The sequence below is a fragment of the Nilaparvata lugens genome, chromosome 5 (assembly GCF_014356525.2).
Source record: "Nilaparvata lugens isolate BPH chromosome 5, ASM1435652v1, whole genome shotgun sequence".
Lineage (NCBI taxonomy): Eukaryota > Metazoa > Arthropoda > Insecta > Hemiptera > Delphacidae > Nilaparvata > Nilaparvata lugens.
The window spans coordinates 5,204,035-5,227,861 of record NC_052508.1 but is presented as its reverse complement, the minus strand read 5'-3'; the positions used below and the strand labels follow the sequence as shown (position 1 = coordinate 5,227,861).

Sequence of the window (23,827 nt, the reverse complement as noted above, 5' to 3'; positions counted from 1 at the left end):
ACATATAAACATCTAAACATTTAAACATAGAGAAATGCCAAACCGTCGACTTGAATCTTAGACCTCACTTCGCTCGGTCAATAAATTCCTGGTTTTACAAGCCTACTATAGTGTGAAGGATTTTGGTGGTAGAAGGTAGCGTAGTTTTTAATTACTCTAGTCTTCATAACTGTCTGCCATATGTGTTTTTTATTGTGAACTTATTAAGACTTATTATTGTTACTTATTAAAACCTGACGTTATTCAACTGTAAATTGTAAAGTGTAGTGTGTTGAATAAAAATATTATCTCATCTTATCTTATCATAATGTAATATTAAACTTGTGCTGAATGTTGTGTTAAGGACCCAAATACGACCCACCCACATCGGTGCAGGAGAAGGTGTTGAGTCTGATACAGAGCTGGGCGGATGCGTTCAAGAATCAGCCGGAGATGAATGGAGTGGTGCAGGTCTATCAGGATCTTAAGAATAAGGGCATCGAGTTCCCGCCAACTGATTTGGACGCTATGGCGCCAATACACACGCCTCAGAGGGTGAGTCTCATTCAGAAAATCGAATAAGTTGTCTATTGTTAGGTCCACGTTATTTTGCCAACCTGACAAAATCGGACTGGTTATTAATCTAGTTGTGAATTTTAACCATCTGTTTCAAAGAGTTTCTATAGATTATATTTATATATTAACATATGGTATGTATTCATGTCCCATGAATGAAATTTGAAAATTAATTCTGAATATTCTAGAAGGAAAATTGAAATTTGGGCTTCGAGGTGCACGAGATTGATAATTTTAGAATCTATGTGCAAAATTCTAAAAGTTAAAATTAATTAGTGTTCTGTCACTAACATGGAGAGACTTGGAGCGACAGAAAGAGATGCTGAGGAGCGAACTACGTGGAGACAGTTTGTTGGTGCGGCCACATGTCAACTTAGATATAGATGGCCCTGGGAGTAAGTAAATACTGTATGTGCAAAATTTGGACATCTAAATCATTGCTGTTTTCCGGTATGCAATCCACAAGTTGACATGTTTTGACGAACAAACACAACCCTACTCTCTCTTATTAGATGTAATGTTTTTGAAGGGACGAATTCAAGGATCCAACGGTTCAAAGAACCTCACACGTTAACCGAAGCTCATTATAGATGAATATTATTCATTTTCATTTAAAACTATTGTTAATTGGTGAATAAAATTTGATTTGATTTCAATTGAATATGTTGTTTGGTTATTGCAGAGCATACCAGATGGCTCCGACATACCGGTGGGGGTGCCGGCGCTAGTCGCCCAGCAGGAGGGCACCCTAGGCGTGAGTGCTCCACCTCACATGACACATCAGCAGCAGCCCAATGCAGTGCCTGTGCCTAGGGCGGCAGCCCAACAGTTGGCGCCCGATCAGATGGCCAAACTTCGCAAAGAGTTGGATGTCGTCACTGGCAACATGAACGTTCTCAATGAAATGCTCACCGAACTCACGCCTGGCAAGGAGCATCCCAGTGATATACAGTTGCTCAAGGTCAGTGCAAAGTCAATAAATCAATTAAAAAGTAAATAAAGCCTGGTTTTCACTAGTAGAGTTAGTGGTCGAGTAACTGGCATACTAACTCTACCGATCTAACTCTACTCTACTTACTTGATCGAGTAAACTGTTTTCACTACAATTGAGAATAGTAGGTAAAGTGTGTTGTCTAATGAACAGAACTAACCTTAAAATGTAATACTTTTTAATAAATTAACACTTAAACACTTATTAACAATTTAATTGTTTTTAGTTTCACTTCCTTCGTTTTAGTTTGCCTGATTTGGTTTATTTTATTTTATTTATAATAATACCTCTCTCCAGATTGAGTTTTGTTTTATTTGTTACTCTAGTCTATTCTTTTTTAAATAATTTTTTTTATTTTATTTAGTCATATTTTCCATAGCTTTAAATAGTTTAATTTAAGATTATGTATATTGATGCTACTAGACAACTCGCTCCTCTGTCACAGGCATGTGCTTATAAGAGGAGCCTCCAATGAAATGTATTTTTATTTTGTACATGCAAATATAATATTGTATTGGCAATACTTTTAGGAGAATGAAGAATTTCAATTTCAACTAACAAATAAATTTATACTTTTCTGTAAAAATAATTAAGGACTGAAAATTAAGTGAAGTGAATAAGACAACCTATTTCGGACTATGTGTAACCTTTTCTAAATTTGGGAGAGGAATAGCACAAGGTTACCATATTTATCTCCCTATAATTTTGATGATGTACTTATTGTATGAATTATTTTTTATGAATAACAATACTTCTTGGACTTGATAGCCTACGGCACGACTCTACTCTACTAGCTCGAGACTGTTTCCATTAGCATAGTAGTGGTAGAGTAGAGTGAGAAGCGGTGGTGGGGGAAGGCAAGTGGTAGAGTACTATCCCACGGTGCTATCCCACTAAAAACTAGTACTCTACCAACACTCTACTCTACCATAAACGTTTTTATTGGGAGAGTTCACAAGATAGTTGATACTTGACCAGGGAACTCTACCACTAAGGCTGAACTCACACTACCTCGACTCAAAACGACTCCAGTCGAGGATACTTCAGTCACAGTATACATACAGTATGGAAACTCGGCTAGTACCCTGGCGCTAAAATCGCCATCTTGTTAGGAAGTTCCGCATTGTAATAGTATTGATGGGAGGTTCGGATCACTTTACTGATCCGGATCAATTGATCTCGTTCACTGCCGCGAGCCAATCAGAGGACTAGGTTTGGAACTTCCTCAGGGCACGTGATGTGTCTAGTATTCGTGCCATGTAAAAAGCATTGGTTAGATAGGCGTTTGATTGACAGTTTCCATTCTGTATCTATTCTGTGATTCAGTCACTCGACCATACGACTTCTTTGCTCATTGTCACTACTTCAGTTCCATGCTACTCCATTTTCTAACCTTACTTTATCAAGAATATAAGATCTAATTCGTCACTTCTTAGCATGTAACAAATATTATGAATCTATTGTCTCATCTAAAATGATAAATCATCACTTTCGTCAAACATAACCTCACTTTCATTGAAAATGCACGGTACTATGCAACTCAAGTCGAGGTTCGACCAACATGTCGAGTCGACGCCCGACTCAGTCTCATAGTCGTGAGGTCGCGGAGACTATAGTGAGGTCCACGTTATAATGGCAGTGTACGATTGACAATAACACATAAACTCTTAAATAACACATAAACCTTTAAATTAAAAATAAATACGGTTGCTGTCCTTTTCTATCATACAACAAAACAGATAGCGCTTTCTCTCTCTAGCTTTGCAATGTTGTCAGTTTGCCAGAATATTTTATTTTTACTTTTGACAGTGTCTGTACAAAAGTAACTCAGCCGCCATTTTTTTTTTCTTCATTCTATCACAATACTTTGGTACACAAGTCGTATAATTGATTTAAAATGTATTTTTGAAACAATGAAATAACTTTTAGACATTACCGTATGAGAAACACAAATTAAAATACCTCAAATGAAATTTTAAAAGTTGATAACTAACTATCCTAGACTTCATACATGCTTCAGTTAGCCTTCACGTTTAGATTAGACCTACTCGTACCGGTATAAATAATATTGAAAGGTTTTTTAGGATTATTTCCATTGAAATTACTTATTTTAAAAAGGATTTCTATTTTTCTATAATTTTTAAAAGAAATTGGAATAGAATACCTATCAAATAACGTAATTTCTGTTGTTTTGAAATTCAGATTGGTGTATCACAGCTTTCTGAATTAGCCGCCATTTCAGGCTTGTATAAGAATAGAAATCTGATCTTAGTTATAAAAGCAAATTTTTGAATCAAATTATGAAAAAAATATTTTCTTGATTAATTTGACATTAAATTGATTATTTTATCAAGGAAATGATAATTATTATTAGATCAAATTTAATGGGATGAATTGAGTAACTGCTGTGTACAATCAGTGGCAAAATTGAGAGACTTGGCAACGTTTTTCTTCTATCTTTCTTCACTGCCATTATAACGTGGACCTCACTATAGAGTCGACTGGTCTGAGTGTCACCATTTGAAAACACATGCTGCGTCGAGAAGAGACTAGAGTCGCAGTCTCCTCTCGACTTGAGTCGTGTAAGTGTGAGTTGAGCCTAACTCTATTAATGAAAACCAGGCTTTATAGTGGACAAGCCGTCAGGCTCGCTTCGCTCGCCATATCCGACTAGCCAGGACCCCCGACTGGATCGTCCAGAAATTAGATCAGCGGGCTCGCTTCGCTCGCCTGCATTTTTCATTTGAGCATGCTTCATTCCATCAGAAAGTCAAAGTACTGAGAAAACGCAGAAAAGCTGAGAAAAACGCTGATTTTGGGCGTATCTTTGATGAAATATTAAAGTCACCTTATCACAACATTTTTAGACCCTACCTAAACCTCTGTCTAAAATTTGGACATTTTCTGTCTATTACTTGATGAAAGAACTGAGGAAACGCAAAAAACGCTAATTTTGGGCATGTCTATGACGTTATTTTAAATTCCTTCTAACAAAACATTATTACACCCTAGCTTAGCTTCTGTACTAAATTTGAACAATTTGTGTTCATTTGTTCTCGATAAATCTGAGAAAGCGCTAAAAACGCTGGAAAAACGCTAATTTTGGGCGTATCTTTGACGTTATTGCAAATTCCTTCCAACACAACATTATTACACCCTAGCTGAGCTTCTGTACTAAATTTGAACATTTTCTGTTCATTTGTTCTCGATAAAGCTGAGAAAGCGCTAAAAACGCTGGAAAAATGCAGATTTTGGGCGTATCTTTGGAAATTTTTCGAAATCCGTTCTTAGTGCGCCTCTAAAGGGCCAACTGAACATACCTACCAAATTTGAACGTTCTTGGTCCGGTAGATTTTTAGCTCTGCGAGTGCGTGAGTGGGTGAGTGAGTGCCATTTCGCTTTTATATATATATATATATATATATATATATAATATATATATATATATATATATATATATATAGATGAATTACAATAAATTGAATTGTCGATTAGATTTGCATTACGTGGTGTTTTGCTACTGTTTGATAGGAGCTGTATTCGACGTGCAAAGTGATGCAGCAAAGACTGGTTGAGTTGATTAGCAAGTTGGCCAATGATGAGGTCACAGCCGAACTGCTGCGCATCAATGATCTGCTCAACAATCTTTTCTTGAGGTAATTATCATCCATTCTCTCTTATCTTCCCTATAATAAAGCTTTAGAGTTATCTGAAAAATAATGCTTTAATATCTGGGGCCCGTTTCACAAAGGTACAAGTAGGTTACAAGTCTTGTTGCCAACCATGGTTTTGGAGAATAGCTGATTACTAGCGTTTCACCAAAGCAGAATTGTAAACTTGTAGTTAAAATGAATTTCTACAAGTTTACAAGTGATTTGCTTGTTACGAACAAGTGTTTCACAAAGATTTTCATTGTAGCCAACAATTTTTGTCGAAATCACTTGTTCTTAACTATGAAATTTCTACCAAAGTGGAAAGCTATGTAAAGGATTTACAAGTGATCATTAAAATGATTTTAAATATTCAATAAATATTTCTAATAATCAAAAATGCCCTATATTCCTCTATAATTCATTATTTTGGAAATATATGCATCAGGAAATTGAATTTAATAAATTTCCAAAATAGTTATTAATGTGTTACCTCATAGGTTATGTGTACTATAGTATATATACACAGTATATATAGTACATTCACTATACATATACAGAGTACATATACTGTGTAGGTTACAAATTCAGAAATAAATGAAGTAGACTGAACAAAAAACAGTATATTGCTTTCAAATATTTTCAAAGTAATTATTGAAAAGTACAAGTAATCTTTATAAAGGATGAAAAAAGAAAATCATCATGAAAATAGGTTATGTTTACTATTGAAGTACTTGTAGACTTGTAAAATTGTTAACTTGTGAACTTGTAGATCATACATTTTTGTTAAACGTGAGTACTTGTAAACTTGTAACTACAAGTACTTGTTCGTAACCATGGTTGGTAACAATACTTGTACCTTTGTGAAATAGGCCCCTGAATACCTAACTAGAAAAATATGCTTTATCATGTATGATTTTTTATCCAATTGTGTGTAGCTTTAAAATTATGACTCACCTATTGATCTTATTGTAGCCTGATGGTTAATACAATAAAATTAATCTTGAATCTAGACCCGGTTGGTCTAAGAAAATTCTCGAATACTACTAAGGGCTAAAAATAAACATTTTGTTGACAACTTTGGTGTAAACGCAGCTTAGATTCACTCTCTCAAGTTTATCTTCTATCCAATATTACAACGTCTTCATAATCTCTCTATAATATTATTTTCAAAGATATAATAGTAATGTATCTACCATTATTTTGTAATGATGTTTAGGATCTAGAGTGCATATTGGATTCAGAGAGTTTTTGCTACAAACATTCTAGTTTCTATTCTTTTTTATTTTTACTTTTCATAACTTGTATATTAAATATTAAGGGCCCGGCCACACAGAGAGCATTCTGCAATGTATCTGCCTCAGAGAGTGATCTAAGATTATAGGATGTGGGATTGGATCCCTCTCTTAGGGCCGGTTTCCGAGCTCGGGATTCAGCCAAGTTCTAGACTTTAAACAGCTGGAGTCAGAAAATTGGCTTTCCGAAACGGGGCGTAGTCGTAGTTTTTATGGCAATCTTTATTTTCTCATTTCTATAATTAGAAACGTTTTTCCTTGACAAAATGAAACTTTCCTAAATAATTCAAAATAGCTTAACCTTTACACCATTTCCTCTTTATTCTATTTTGTGTTCAATTTTCTAGTTTTTTGCAATTTAATTTAAACGTGGACTACGGCTACGCCACGTTTCGGAAAGCCAATTTTCTGACTCCAGCTGTTTAAAGTCTAGAACTTGGCTGAATCCCGAGCTCGGAAACCGGCCCTCAATTTTCAGTAAGTGGAAATGTTCACTTTCGGCCCTAGGGCGTTAAAGATTGGAAAAATTGTTGGGCTTCCAGCTGATCTTGTCGGAAACTGTTCTCTTTCGACCTCCATATATGAGGTCCGAAAATAGCTTATCACGTTCTAGTGTGGCGAAAAATGTGTTGCTTCTTCATTTTGTCCGCTCAAAGATATTGTAATAATATATTAGACCTCGATTCTACTATACTAACATCTTAAGAGTATTTTGTAAGCAACTTCCTGGTTGTTAATATTTTGTGTTCAATTTTCCAGATACAGTAGATTCGAGAAGAACTGTGGCATGGGAAGTCGTGAGTCGGTGCCAACGACCAATGGCGTGGCAGATGGTGAGAAGGGAGCGGAGTCACTCATTGATCTCAGCGATGAGGGACTCAATTCACAACTGTCAGCCCTTTGTGAGTTGCCAATTAAATCTGGTTAATTATTATTAAACTAAAATTAAAAACAAGGGTCTAATTAAAAACTTGACCTACTGACTATAGGCTATAGGCCTATAACAATCCTCGGCTAATTAAGAATGTATATGCAAAATGTCAAGTAAATCAGTCTAGTAGTTCAGACATGATGATGCGTCAACATAATTTTCCTATCCCGTACGTGTATGAGCCAGTTGTTTCCTTTACTGTAGTATTAATTATAGACTAGCAGCATAGCCACCTCTAATTCAAGGCCGCGGCCTACGATATTGCAACGTCGCAGTGTAGGCCTAGAATCTAATACATGATTGGTGATAAAGATTTTAAAAATACCAGCTGATCTTCTTCACCAATCATGTATTAGATTGTAGGCCTACACTGTGACGTTGCAACATCGCAGGCCGCGGTCTTGTATTAGAGGTGGCTATGCTAGCAGGTAACCCATACTCCGCAAGGGCCTAGTAAAAACCTTGACAAACTAAAAACTTGACTTAATGAAATTTTGAAGAATTGAAAATAGGCCTATAACCATCCTCGTTTATTTAAAAATCTATATGCAAAATTTCAAGTTAATCAGTAAAATAGTTGAGACGTGATGATGCGTTACTCGTAAATTTCCTATCCCGTACGTGTATAAGCCAGTTCTTTCCTTTATTATAGTATTGAATAATTATGCTGTTTGTTTTCAGCAATGGGAGCTACAGCCTCCTCGCAGCTGGCTTCGATGAGTTCGGTTTCTGCCCAGCAGGGGGCAGCAGCTGTCAACAGTCGCCTGCGCAAAGACGACACAGAATTCGACATGTTTGCGCAGTCCAGAAACGCCACCTATGAGTCCTCCAAAGCCGGGTGAGTATACATCAAATGAATGTCCTTAGTATAGTAATGCGGATGATACATCATGCATCATAGCAGCACAGACTACCATCATCAGACAGGAAAAATCCTTCAAGCAGATATAAATATCCTGACTAACTACCTGCAGTACTGGGGGTTGAAGCCAAATCCTAGCAAGACGAACATGACATCCTTCCACCTCAACAACCAGCAGGCAAATGAAGTACCAGTTGTAAAATTTTGTCAAAAGCAGGCTCCAATGAACCACCATCTCACCTACCTTGGAATCACACTGGACAGGTCACTGACTTGATGATCCTCCATCACGACAATGCTCCGTCGCACACCTGCCTGCTCGTCACCGAGCAGTTGTCAAAACAGTCGAGGGTAATGTTGCCACATCCTCCTTACAGCCCGGATATGGCACCACCGGACTTCTTTTTGTTCCCCAAGATCAAGAGACAACTTAATGGGTCGCGGTTCGGGACTCTGGAGAACGTTCAACGTTCTACAACGAGGGCTCTAGACAGCATAGAGGTTGCCGACTTCCAGGGAGCGTTCAGGGATTTGAAAATCCGGTATCAGCGTGTTATCGACTCCAATAGGGACTACTTTGAAGTTATCTAATGGAAAATTGTACATATTTTGCCCATAAAAAATTTCCTGAGGTCAGTCCGGTTACTTATTATACAGACCCTGTATATAATGTCCTTATGTGTTATGTTATATTATTGTATAATAATTAAGATTTGCGACTGTTAGAGTAGCCAACACTTGAAACACTTTTCCTATCGTTAGTGGCCACCCTTTACGAATAAATATTGATTAAAATTGGAGTTTTTCGTGATAGCTTGATTTACTTATCAATATTTCATATATTCTTATTTGTTTTTCACAACGGAACTTGAGTATGTTTTTTCAGTACTAGCAGAGGGTTTGATTTAAAATTTGTCTCTCGTTGATATCTATCAATTCTCACAGAGAATCGGCAACGTTGTTTTCCGATCTTTCTCCACTGCTATTATAACGCAGACCTCACTATAGTTGTTCGAACTCACTGCCGGCGCACAAGTTGTTCTTTGCCATTATGTAATTGAGAATATTTATTTGATTAATTTGTATATTATTTTATGGCAAATAATTGAATATGAATGGAAAACCGATGAGTACTATTCTCGATACTTTCAATCTTATTTCATCATTCTTCGTTATGTATTGTTCTTTTGTTAGGGTACAACCACACTAAAAGCGGAGCGGAGCGTGGCGTGGCATTGAGGAGCGTCGTGAACAATATAATGTTAAGTAATGAGCTAAAACACACTGGAAGCGTCTACTCGCGGAGCGGAGCGGAGCGTGGCGTCAAACTTTGGAATAAGCTGGTTTGTTTTTTGGAGCGTCTACAAGCGGAGCGTCAAAGCGTCAACGTGCGAGTGCCCTACTAATGTACATACTAATGGTCTACTCTTGCACATTATAATTCACTTGTTCTACTACATTTTCCCACCATCTAGTACCCTAGTTTATTAATTTAATGATTCACCAAATTCCTTTGTAATGTGTATTATTTGATTATTCAAAAGAGAACATTCATCTATTGCACTTTGAAATCAATAGTAAGGCTATTCTAATTCATTTAATTCATATAATATGCCTCACAAGTCTTTCTTCAGCAGATATTGGATTCCTCCAATTAGTGACTTGTTTTTCCAAATCAGGCTTCACTCTTGTCAAAATATAATCAAAGATTGAAGTTGACATTCGCATGTAATAAAAAATCGGGACTCATGTTTTCTTAACACATTAAACAGTTAGTGATATTCAACAAATAGTCAACGTTTTAAGTTAATTTCATTACCCCGCTCTGTCCTAGCAGGCTTAGCTAATATCCAATACTTTAAGTAATTATTCTCACAAAGTAATGTCCGTGCAAACTTAGACAACGCCATTTTCTAGGCCCTTGGCTCTTGACGCTCAGACGCTTCCTGTGTGTATTATAAACGCTCTGACCACGCCACGCTCCGCTCCGCCTTCAGTTTGTTTGTACCCTTATTAATTATTGCAATTGTATGATTTCAGAGGAAGCACGTATGAAGCGAACCTAAAGCCAGACCAGATCAGTGGAGGTCTAGGGGCTGCCACGGCGGCACGTAACAGTATTCAAGCGACCCCCTCAACACAACAGGTGAGACCAATCATACAACAACATTGAAGTACTGAAATAGTATCTTACGTCACATGGACGGGAAGTGGCCTTTTGCAGGCGAGAATGATGTTTCTAGAATTTCATTCAAGCACTGCAAAAGACTTTCATGTCCAAGTAACTTACACTATTTTTTGTCATGGTCATTCAATCTCAGCTGTTTTCCATGCATGAAATCAATCCGGTAAACAGCTGTTTGCAGAACAAATAAACATATGATCCTCATTACAGCATACTCTACTGTAATGAAACCATATGTTTTCTTTACAGTGGAGTATGTTTCCTAGTTCCGAAATAGGAACAGCAAAGTGCTACAAAAAAACGTTAGACCAGTTATAGAATAGTCACGGCCCATTATATATTTATACTGAAAGTCGATGAAGCCAACATCTACTGCCATATCACCATATCGTGACGTCAGCATCGGATAGAAAACAATGCAAACAAACTCTGCAGAAAAGTTTTCTATCCGATGCTGACGTCACGATATGGTGATATGGCAGTAGATGTTGGCTTCAGAGGCTAGACTTCCCAGCGTGTCTATTCTATAACTGGTCTAAGAAAAAAACCTTTTAGTGCTTTATAGTCCTTTATTAGTCCTTTTAGTGCCTTTTAGTGCTCCAGGTGGAAGCTTTGTCAACTGCAATCAAGAAATTCCTGATTCGGAATTTGCAAACTAGGTTATGTTTATAGAATGCATGTAGTAACTTCAGCACAAGCAGGTAATGTTTTTTATCTCTCAATTATTCTTCTTGAGATTATTATGACAAAAAATAGTGTACGTTACTTGGACGTGAATGTCTTTTGCAGTGCTCGAATGTAATTCTAGTCTCGGCTAACGCCTCGACTAGAAACATCATTCTCGCCTGCAAAAGGCCCCTTCACGTCCTTGGGACGTAAGATACTATTTGTCATAATAATCTAAAGAAGAATAATTGAGAAATTGAAAACATTACCTGCTTGTGCTGAAGTTACTACAATATGCATTCTATGAACATAACCAAGTTTACAAATTCTGAATCAGGAATTTACTCCTAAACGCTGCAGCCCATCTGAGTACAGTATTTCGATCGGGCATTGCACCTCGACGCCCAACTCTAAAATATTGACGGAAAAGCGTTGCACTGTGTCTACAGACTCATTGATTCTAAAAAAAAACTGCTCAACAGTGAACACACGATGTTGTACGTTCCAACGCTCATAGCAACTGAAATGGCATAGTATGGGTCGTCTGCCAACATTCGTTCCAGGGCAATACCCTCTCCCGTTGACGAGTACTGGCTGTTCGAAAAACATGCATTTCCTCTGCACAACCCTGTACAAATCTAATAAATGTGGATGTGACAAAAATAGAACTGTGCTTTTTTCAATTATGGAGAAATGTTACAATATTAATTCGTATTAAAAAAATTCTCATTTTTGTTTTTCTTATCAAAGCGCCGAAAAAGAGCCGATCATTTGCCACCAGTCTGCTCAGAATTGAAGGTTTTTTAACAAATTTTGTTCTCATAGTAAATTATTGTAAAGTAGTAAAACCCTTTGCGTATTACAACCCTTTGGTACTTGAGTATACGACAAGTTAGAACCTTCTGTAGGTATCATTATCTAAAAAGCCAATCCACCCTGTTGTAATTTGAGTTATTAAACAATCGACAATTAGTGATTTCCAATCACCATTTGATAGTCGAAGTAATAACGTACCGTATTGCGATCTCTAGATCTCAAAACACTTTACATAGTTTTGTGGATTATCAAGCTACGTTTACACCAAGGTTATTAACAAAATGTTAATAACTTAATCTAGATTCTATAAGATTGAACGGAACTTGACAAACACATATGTTCATCATGTGTATGATAATTTGTGTTCAATATAAGTGTTTTGAGATCTAGAGATCGCAATACGGTTTAGCTTTAAAGTGAAGTATTAATATAGTTACCATGAGGATTATTCTAGTATAGGCCAATATGTTGAGACGATTAATATATTACCTTGAGGGAAAAAAGTTGTTTTAGAATTTAGACCCTCACATCAACAAAAGACTGAATTTGTGTTACAGAGCTAGTTATAGTTTTTAGATTCCAAATTCGTTAATCATTCTTGTACTGTATGACTAGATATATAATGAGGTTCACGTTATAATGGCAGTGTTTGATTAGCAATGGTATTGCTGTCCTTGTCTATCATTCAACAAAGCGGATAGCGCTATCTCTTTCGCGCTTTGCTCTGTTGCCAGATCGTCTTTCAACAATGTAGAATTAATAATTAATTAACAAAATATTTCATCTTGATTATGAAAATTCATTATTTCTTGTTTAATAAAATACTAGTAGTTCTGTGAACAGTAGACCTCACGCAGTATTTTTATCCACAAGTACCTGATTGAAACTATAGACCTTATGGAAATACTGTAATAGACTGGCTTCTCAACACATCTGTGTAATCACTTGTCAGCTGATTTATGATGAATAATTCTATAGTCTGATTTTTACTCTAATATTGGCGTATGAAGGAAGTTCCTTTTTCTTTTTATATTATCCTTGAAATACAAAATTTCCAAAAACCTTGTATATACGTCGACGCGCAATTAAAAAAGGAACATACCTGTGAAATTTCATGAAAATCATGCGCGTAAATGCGCAACATATAAACATTTAAAAATTAAGAGAAATGCCAAACCGTCGACTTGAATCTTAGACCTGACTTCGCTCGGTCAATAATTGATTATTCTAAATGAGAATGAACAGTTAATATTACACCAATAAACCTGTATCAGCTACCGTCTATAGAAGGCATTGACAAGACAGAGGATCGGCAACGGTTTTTTTTCTATCTTTCTCCACTGCCATTATAACGTGGACCTCACTATAGATAGTCAGAAAACATCAACCTTAATATTTAATTATTATTAATCGAAAATCCAAAGTTAAATGCTGTAATTAGCATTTGAGTAAATGCAATTTATCATCAATATTTATCCAAATATTTAATTAAATACGCAACAATTCTTTAAAGACTCTACTCAAAGCTAAAAACTGTACCAGTATGTTCGTATATATGGCCATCATACCTTAGTTCAATCAGTTTATATACAATCTGACTTTTTATAATATTTAGCTCAACTCTAAATAATCATGAAATATTATTTTAAATTATCTGGTAACCAGAGCTTCGCAAGGGTTCAATTAAAAACTTGACTAACTGAAAACTTGGCTCACTGAAATTTTGAAGAACTTAAAATAGGCCTATAACCCATCTCGGTAAATTAAGAATCTATGTGAAAAATTTCAAGTTATTCAGTAGAGTAGTTTAGGCGTGATGATGCGTCATTAGTGAATTTCCTATTCCGTACGTGTATAAGCCAATTCTTTCCTTTATTATAGTATATACACCGTTTCCCACGAAGAGGTTTACACGTTTGATTTTATATTACGTGCCCATTCATGCACCGAACTTTTTTTAATTTTACACAGTTTACAAAGTAGGTTCTGAAAATATTCTTGGAAAATTTCAGCTTCTAACCTTCGTAGAAAACAAATGGCGGCCTATTGAGATTTTTTACCAAATTCGCTTCCTATAAAAACTACTTCCATTAGTTATTATCTGATTTGTTTACTTCGTTGCGGTAGTCTTGGCTCATTTGATGGTACCAGAAATGGATCAAGCTGCCTTCCAACAAGATGGTGCTCCATCTCATTTCGCAAATCATGTCAAGCAATAAATGACAAACCTCATGGCCGTTGGATTGGTCGTGGAAGTAATTTTTTAGATTGGTCACCAGATTTAACTGTTTGTGACTTCTTTTTATGGGATTACTTGAAGGAAAAAAGTTTGTACCCATAGCTTCAATAATGATGAGGAACTAAAACGATCAATAGAAGAGGAACTTCTCCGGATACCTAGGAGTTTCATTTAAAATCATTTCTTACGCGCTGTTATCAGTGTGTTGCTGTGGATGGATTTAAATTTTAATAATTTTGGACTTTGAGATTTTTCATTAAGCTATGCTCTAGTTTTTTTATTTAGAACTCATATTGCCCCAAAGTGCAACAATAAAAATATCTTACAAAACCAAAAGCACCTTTTTATGTTCTTGAAGTATTGTCTTTCAATTTGCCGCCATTTTGTTTCTACGAAGGTTATGGAGTTGAAATTTTCCCAAAATATTTTTAGAACCTACTTTGTAAACTGTATAAATTTAAAAAAAGTTCTGTGCATGAATGGGCACGTAATATAAAATCAAATTTGTAAACCTCTTTGTGGGACACTGTGTATATTATAATGGTTCCACATTTTACAATTTTTTGCAGCTCTGTCAGTTCGTGTATTATCATGTATTATTTCTCTTTCTTATGTTACGTTGTGTGTCAATACAGCCGGATTCGCTGATAGCGGTAAGATGATAAAAAATAAAATGTCGAAAAAATTAATCATGAAATTAACAAAAATTGATCGCTTGCACAATGTGCTTGCATGTGCAACGTGCATGGCAAGTGTTATTATCATATATATGCGATGATGTTCACACATAGCACTTGTCACAAAAATTACTTGTTTAAAAATATTAATAAAAATAAAAGTATATTAATTGAAATATTAATCGACTTGACTCAATGTAGAATGCACTAATTGTTCCAAGTTTTCCAATCATCTCATCTACTATAGTGAATAGTGAGGTCCATGTTATAATGGCAGTGAAGAAAGATAGCAGAACAACGTTGCTGATCCTCTGTCTTGTCAATGCCTTCTATAGATGGTAGCTGATACAGGTTTATTGATGTAATATTAACTGTTCATCGTGGTTTAAAATAATCATATATATTTTATTAAGCAAGAAATTATATTTTTCAATTATTCCATAATTAAGATGAGATATTTTGTTAGTTAATTTGTTAATTCTATATTGTTAAAAGACGATCTGGCAACAGAGCAAAGTGAGAAAGAAATATACGCTTTGTTGAATGATAGACAAGGATAGCAATACCATTGCTAATTAAATCCTGTCATTATAACATGGACCTGACTAAAGGAAGTAGAAGTATTGATATTATAAGAAATATTTTTTCTCGTGTAACCTGTAGTTGGAGAATTTCTTTCATATTTCCAACTTTCTCTGCTTTGCTTATCAGTTGTGTTATACTTACAATATTAATCACATTAATTTCATTAATGTTCTTATAAAATAAACATTAATCAGTTATAATAAAAATACAAGTCTTTTTAAGTCAGAAGTAACCAGATTTATGAAGGAAAATAAATAACAAACTACTTCAAATTTTCAATATCAATTTTATTTTATTTATTAAATACTTTTTTTCTCAACTTCGTCAGCATTAATCAAATATAAAGAAAAATACACAACAAACTGTTTGGAATGTTCAATATTAGTTTTATGAATCCTCAACTTTCAACTGAAAAATTGTGTTTATGCAATAATTTTGATGTTGATTCTTAGGTCATTAAAATTGATAACTTTTATCTATTTATTAGTTATAAAACTGAAATCTCAGTCATATAATTGAAGTGAAGCATGATCAAATGTATTAGGCATGCTTGCTCTTGAAAAATTATATTTTTTCTCAGCCGAATTGATTGTTTATGTTCAAAACCGATTTATAAGATAAATTTATTATGCTTTCATCGTCTTGCATACTTGTCATGAATTACCATCAGTTTCTATAATCATTCCTCATTACTAAAATCATTTTCTAAACAATTCATTCATTCAGTCGTATGGTCCGACGCCAACACTAGCCTTGAAATTCTTTTCCGGAAATATAATAATAATCAGGTCTTAGACCCAAAACATAAAATATCAGTTTCAGTCTTAGCCTGAAAATAAAAATATTCAGTTCTTCTTCCAGAGTCACTCACAGATCTATTCTTAGCTGCTTCAACCAGTCTACAGCTCTGATAGTTCTAAAGCTATAAACAATGAACTTTATAAAGGGTTCCTGTTATTTCTGTGATTATTAAATAGTTTTTATAATATAGCAATGACAATTTAAAAGTTTCTCTGACCAATTTATTATATTTTTAGTCGAATAGAACCTAATTAGGATTTTAGTGCAAAAACAAGTTGCTTATTAGTCTCACGACTAGACAGCATATTGTTTTATCGTTGTTGAAATATCAAATTCAAAATATTTTCTTAAGCATCTATACTGAGATAATTTAATAAGCTAAATGCGTTAACACAATCTAAACACATTAATGAAATACATAATATTTAATTCAATGATTAATTCAACTAAACATGCAATTTAATAGATAATTTTCAACATACAATAATTATAATAAAATAGATAAGAATTATTATTAAAGTGAATTTGTTTGTTTGTTTTTTATTCTTTTCGGCGAATAACCTTGAGGCTCAACTCACACTTACGCGGCTCAGGTCGAGAAGAGACTCGACTCTAGTCGAGAGCATGTGTTTTCAAATGGTGACGTCGTGGAGACTAGAATCGACTGGTCTGAGTGTCACCATTTGGAAACACATGCTCTCGACTAGAATCGAGTCTCTTCTCGACCTGAGCCGCGTAAGTGTGAGTTGAGTGTGGGTTTCCGAGCTCGGGATTCAGCCAAGTTCTAGCTTCAAACAGCTGGAGTCAGAAAATTGGCTTTCCGAAACGGGGCGTTGTCGCAGTTTCTATGATAATATTTATTTTCTCATTTCTGTATTTGGAAACGTTTATCCTCGACGAAATGAAGCATTCCTAAATAATTCAAAATAACTAAAACGATACATTCTCTTAATTTTACTTTGTGTTCAATTTTCTAGATCTTCGAAATTCAATTTAAACCTAGGCTACGATGATGCCCCGTTTCGGAAAGCCAATTTTCTGACTCCAGCTGTTTGAAGCTAGAACTTAGCTAAATCTCGAGCTCGGAAACCGGCCCTAAATGTAGGAAATAATGAATCATTTTCTCTCAAATTAATTTTGGCTATGTTGAGAGAAAATTCCAGCAACTGTTTCATAAGACCTACCAATAGATTTCCTCATCATCTGTCATCTTTGGCACGTTATATTCACTTGAAAGATTTGTTGTTTGGCAATACAATCATCATGACTGTAGTTTCGCATCTAATTTTTTATAATCTTATTTGAAGATTTAATTGATTGCAAAGTATACTATGTTTGCTATAAAAATATTATAGTTTATGCACACTTCATATTCTTTTAGTAGTGTCATTGACATAGATTATATTACAATACATCATCTATAGTGAGGTCCACGTTATAATGGCAGTGTTTGATTAGCAATGATGATTAAGCCGACATGATGCTATAAATAAATTTACTGGAAAACTAATAACTTTTCTGTTATTTTTGAATAAATAAATCTAGATTTAATGGAGTATCATCATCAATTATGATAATAATGTTAGATGGAAACGTAAATTGCAACTGCTTTTGTAAAAAAAATAATGTTGAAACTTTTATATTATTTGAACTACAGTATGTTATAGCGTGTATTATCAATTGAGGATTCTTTGTTCTAGTCAAGATAATTGATTTATACAAAATCTCAAGTCTCATGAACTGTAATTATTATCCTTGAAATCGTAAATATTTCTATGTTGCGAATTATAGTACAAATTGTTTTTAAGTGATACATAGGTGTTTTTATGCAATCAATTCAAGGAACGGATTTATCATTTTATAAATTGTAGCTATTTTTTCAACAAAGCTGGTCTAAATTATCGTTTCCATTTTGCAGATGCATAAGGAAAGCGATTTCGATGAAATGGCAGCATGGCTAGGAGAAGAAGAAGTGAGTATATCATTGCAATGTGCTTTTAGAATTTATTCTGATTTCTTGGTCCTTCAAAATTATTCCTTCAATATGTGAATATTTCCTATGTTAGTGATAATAATGTGAAATATTTCTACCATGTTTGAAGAATCTGAATTTCAAAATCCACTTTGTGAAAATGATTAAGGACTGAAAATTTTGTGAAGTGAACAACTACAATACTTAACCTATTTCGCACTAAGTGTAACCGTATCTTAATTTGCGAGAGGAATAGCACAAGGTTACCTTATTTTTTCTCTCCTTATCATTTTAATGATGTACTTATTGTATGAATCAATAAAGAATAAATGTCTCTCGTTTGAAAAAAATGGTTTTAAAATTATTAAGTTATGCATCTTATTTCCTAAAATCTTCGTTGAAGATATGATTGCTCGCAAAGTATATTATGTTTTATGTATGTAGTACCAAAAATTAGTTTCTACAAAGCTGCGAGAAAACACTTATCTTAAAATGTTTAGATTAGGTATCTTTCAGTATGATTACTGTGATTTTTTCAATAATAATATTCATATTTCATTGAATATAGAACTGATCCAGTAATCTTAGCGCCGGTTTCCGAGCTCGGGATTTGGCTAAGTTCTAGACTTTAAACAGCTGGAGTCAGAAAAAATTGGCTTTCCGAAACGGGGCTTAGTCGTAGTCAACGTTTAAATTAAATTTTGAAAAATTAGAAAATTGAACTCAAAATAAAATAAAGAGAAAATAGTGTAAAGTTTCAGCTATTTTGATTTATTTAGGAGTGTTTCATTTCGTCAAAGAAACCCGTTTCGAACCATAGGAATGAGAAAATAAATATTGTCATAGAAACTGCGACTACGCCCCGTTTCGGAAAGCCAATTTTCTGACTCCAGCTCGGAAACCGGCCAAAATCTTCAACTTGTCTTCAGTGATTAAGGTTGAACTGAACGAATCATTTAAGGCCCGGTTTCTAGGACAGTTATTGAATGTAATGAACTATTCAATCTATAGATTTATTGGTCCATTAGGTTTTATAAGGGTTCTATTGACCGATCCTGAATAACATTTTCGAAATATTGTTGTGAATTTTCAAATTCAATACTAAGTTTTATTCAAGTGTTTACATAACGTCATTTGGACTATTTTCATCAAAATTATTGATTGATTGAGTCCTTTATTTATGTAGATTACAATATAAACTGGCTCATACATTTATACAATAGCTTACAATACAGCAAAGTTTTAGATGAATTTACATAACATTAACAGAAAAAATAATTGTTGAACTGTACAATGATATGAAAAAAATCAATTTGGAATAACTAAACAAGATAATATTGTAATCTACATAAATTAGCGGAGCTTTGGACATGTCAATGCCCATTCTTTGGAAAGAATATTCTTGCCAGTAACTCTCTACCAAATTAGGGAGAGAAACAGTTTTGGATTTATCCTGTTGATTCTCTCCCAATATTATTAATTTGATATTTTTTCATTCATTCATATTATTGTACAATATAACTTACTACAATCCTATTATAATAAATTATGACATTGGAGGAAAAACTAGGCGAGCCTGTGCTATTTCTCTCCAAAAATTTTGATAAAAAGTTAATGTTGTCCAAAGGTTGAGGTTATGATATCACACACTGCTTCGTCACTTGATTTTTAGTCCAGGAATAATTATGGGATGAAATAAATGGGAATTTTATCGTTGTATACAGAGTGCCCCGCAAGAATCGCTCACCAGCAGCGAGTTTGACCGTTTTCTGGCCGAGCGAGCCGCGGCTGCCGACGGGGGGGCTACCCCCTCCCGGACCCCTGCACCCCCCACCTCCACCTCCACCGCCAGCCCACGTCACAGAAAGTCGCAAAAGGAAGAGGAGGCCTCATTGTTCGCCATGTAATGTAGGTATGTTGCAATAAATTCAATATTATTTTAAGATATTATCTAAATTTGGGAGAGAAACAGTACAAGGGGTATCCCATTCAATACTTTCTTGTAAAAATCAGAATAATAATAAATATTTGTTTCTTCAGTGAGGTGTACGTTATAATAGAAGTGTTGAAGAATAGGAGAGCAGCGTTGCCGATTCTTTGCCTAGCCAATGCCTTAGCTATAGTCTGTGTAAAATAAGTTGAGACTTCGCCTACATCCTAAGAAATTACAAGGTTGCCAATTCGTGTAAAATTGCAACTCTCTCAAATTTCCAATTCAACATCAGAATTGAATGTAGAATATCATCCCCGATATCCTAGTAGTGCTAAAAAAGTTTCAGGTTTGAAGGATTAAAAGGAAATTCAACTTTTATGATAAAATTGGGAACATCGCGAAGATTTGTTTTTCTTTTGAATATCACTTCTCTCAGAATCATGGGGCGTCGTAATGCGTAATAATTTTATATCAAATTAACGGGGAGAATGTCTCCTTTCTATTGGTGTCTTGATCATTTTTATCCGATCTATAGCATAGAGAAACAATATCGTAAGTAGATATCCCATGGTACAGGGAATATATGTCGCAACTTTTACTGTTATCTCAAGCCGATTACTGTCGATTATTGTCAATTTTTACTGTTTTGTTGGGGTGATAGTGTATGAACGGCACAATTTGAGAGACTACCAGCGTCACACAGCTGCATAGGAAAGAACTACGTGAATTATCGGCTTGGGATAACAGTAAAAGTTGCGACATAAACGCCCTATACCATGGGATATCTACTTATGCTATTGTTTCTCTATGTCTATAGTTATTTGTCATTTAATGATTATAATCGTCAATGTCGAGACATTTCGAGCAGAAAACATGAAATTTTCGACATGCTGGAAACTTTTTTGAGATGAGAAAGATGAGTGGGTGGTGAAGGCGAGAAAGTTTCTCAGAAATAATTGAAATTATTTTTTCAACTGTCAAAAGTAGTCGGAAGATCGTATTTTGGTCTCCAAGGAATTTTAAAGTTAGGAGAGCGACTGCATCATATGCATTGTATACCAAATTGGCTGGCTATTTATAAGGTTTTGACTGAATTATTTCAAACGCAAGCAGCTGATTGCCTCTACAAAGGCTCGGGATTTAGCTAAGTTCTAGACTTTGAACAGCTGAAGTCAGAAAATTGGCTCCCCGTAGTCGCAGTCCACGTTTAAATTGAATTTCGAAAAACTAGAAAATTGAACACAAAATAAAATAAAGAGAAAATAGTGTAAAGCTCCAGCTATTTAGGGATGTTTAATTTTGTCAAGGAAAAACGTTTCCAGTTATAGAAATGAGAAAATAAAGATCATAAACTATGCCACGTTTCGGATAGCCAATTTTCTGACTCCAGCTGTTTAAAGTCTAGAACTTAGCTAAATCCCGAGCTCGGAAACCGGCTTTTAGGGCCGTTTGCACAGTCAAAGCTTAAACTCGATTTAATCAGCTGGTAGCTTAAACTCAAAATGAAACATATTATAACAAACTAGACTTGATACGGATTTAATCCAGTTTAAAATGAAATTTAGTTTAAACTGTCACTGTGCAAACGGCCCTTAGAGTGTCTCAAAACTCACTTTTGATCATATGAAGCTTTCGTTACATTCATAACCTCATGATATTAGTGTATTTTTGAATAAGTTATATTAGAATAACATTAGTTGTATCTATAATATTTCTGGATAATAATTTTATTTTATTTTATTATCAATTAAATTGTACACATTTATAAACTAAGCAAATACCTTGCACACAATTAAACATACAGTTAAATAGTTGTGAAGCGTTAACATTAAGGCTAGGCACACACCAGTTAGTCAAGAAAAGGCTAGTCACGTTTAGTCACAATACTTCACATTGTTTCTTATGACGCAACTCACACTGATTAGTCATTGCAATTAGACATGTCTTCATAAGCAACTATGTGAAGTATTGTGACTAAACGTGTCTTGTCTTGTCTAACTGGTGTGCGCCTAGCCTTATCCTATTATATTAATCATGTGAAGTATTGTGACTAAACGTGACTAGTCTTGCCTTGACTAACTAGTGTGTGCCTAGCCTTATATTGTGATGAATTCACTGTGTAACCACATATAGATTAATTTTATTTCTGTATTGCAGGTCGATAGGTCTAATCGTTGAAGGTGATTGGAGTCAGTCTTAGTACCAAATAATATAATGAGATTGATTAAGAGAGTATATATTATTATTATTTATGGTCATAAAATAATGTGAATGGTATTAATGTTTATAAAGACCTTGAAAGTGTTAACCCACAATGTATCTTTATTTATTTTATGCTCTTAGCTTTACTACTGAATATTTGGCATTTCAAAAACTATTTCTTGTAGAATTAATTTCAATTTCTTCTCAAATGAAGGGTTTATTGTTATGACAGAAACGTTAATCATTATTTAACTGGGGGTAAGTAAATTGAAATTCTAGGGCCGTATACATAATCTAAGTTCAAACGGGATCGGGGTGGTTTAAGGCTGTGCAAAAGCTAAAAATAAACTTTTTACTCGTGATATTTTTCAAAGTTTTTTGATTTGTATATCGTCAAGCTATCAAAATGAAAAAGGTTTCTCAGGAAAACATTTTTTTTCTGATCATTACTTTTTGAGATATGAGCGCCTAAAGTTTAAATTTTTGGGACAGAACATTTCAAATTCGGAAAGAGATAAATGCATGAGATTTAGAGGATAGATTCTTCATGGTATTGTTGATCTAGTAAAACAAATATCAATTTTTAAGATAGTTATTCAATTTACTAAAAATAACTTTTAGTTGAGTTATTTTTGGTAAATTGAATAACTATTCCAAAAATTGATATTTTCAGAACATTTTTGTTTTACTAGATCAACAATATCATGAAGAATCCATCCTCTAAATCTCATGGATTTATATCTTACCGAATTTGAAATGTTCTGTCACAAAAATTCAAACTTCAGTCGCTCATATCTCAAAAGTAATGATCGAAAAAAAATGTTTTTCTGAGATAACTTTTTCATTTTGATAGGTTGATGATATACAAATCGAAAAACTTTGAAAAATATCACGAGTAAAAAGTTTATTTTTAGCCTTTGCACAGCCTTAAACTGTAGATGCGACGCGTTATAATACATGCGACCATAAAACGTTGAACATGCTTCATTTTAAAAACATGACCATAAAACATGCTTCATTTAAACGTAGATTAGCGTTGAACTTGGGGCCATATGCACCATCTACGTTTAACGCTTAACCACGTTTACTTGTGGATATGGCTGCATTTATCATAATGTGTTTCATACGGGGTTTAAACGGCATTTTTCCGTTCAAACCTAGATTAGCGTTCAACGTAGACTGTGCATATGACCCTAAACAAATATAGATTTCTCATTTTAATGGTTTGTATAAGATTAATGAATAATTCTGTTTCCAACCATTTTAACATTACAAAAGAGATTGACTTGAGAGTGATCTGTTCCATATTTTGTTAGTTGAACCTGGTTTAAGCTACAGTAAGATTAACTTTAAACCGTAAGCATTGGTTTAATTGCTTGAATGGGAATCATTGATAGATTGCTTCCAGTTTAAAGTAAATCTCACTTCAGGCTTTTCAATATTCGAACATTTGACCAAGATTTTATA

At 34.4% G+C, this 23,827-nt stretch overlaps 1 protein-coding gene across 4 annotated transcripts in view; it reads left to right on the top strand.

Annotated features, from left to right (window-relative positions):
• LOC111050879 (TOM1-like protein 2) overlaps nucleotides 1-22,805 on the top strand; it is a 48,778-nt gene extending 25,973 nt beyond the window's left edge. For 2 of the 4 annotated variants that reach the window (XM_039429786.1, XM_039429783.1), the window contains 10 exons: nucleotides 344-534; nucleotides 1,238-1,516; nucleotides 5,078-5,202; nucleotides 7,251-7,393; nucleotides 8,104-8,260; nucleotides 10,325-10,430; nucleotides 14,826-14,843; nucleotides 18,172-18,225; nucleotides 19,950-20,137; nucleotides 22,316-22,805. In XM_039429786.1, the coding sequence (XP_039285720.1) occupies nucleotides 344-534; nucleotides 1,238-1,516; nucleotides 5,078-5,202; nucleotides 7,251-7,393; nucleotides 8,104-8,260; nucleotides 10,325-10,430; nucleotides 14,826-14,843; nucleotides 18,172-18,225; nucleotides 19,950-20,132 (1,256 nt within the window). In that variant the 3' untranslated portion in view covers nucleotides 20,133-20,137; nucleotides 22,316-22,805. The remainder of the gene's footprint in view (nucleotides 1-343; nucleotides 535-1,237; nucleotides 1,517-5,077; nucleotides 5,203-7,250; nucleotides 7,394-8,103; nucleotides 8,261-10,324; nucleotides 10,431-14,825; nucleotides 14,844-18,171; nucleotides 18,226-19,949; nucleotides 20,138-22,315) is intronic. The other 2 variants (XM_039429784.1, XM_039429785.1) reach the window with 2 other exon arrangements.
• Nucleotides 22,806-23,827: the final 1,022 nt, after the last annotated feature.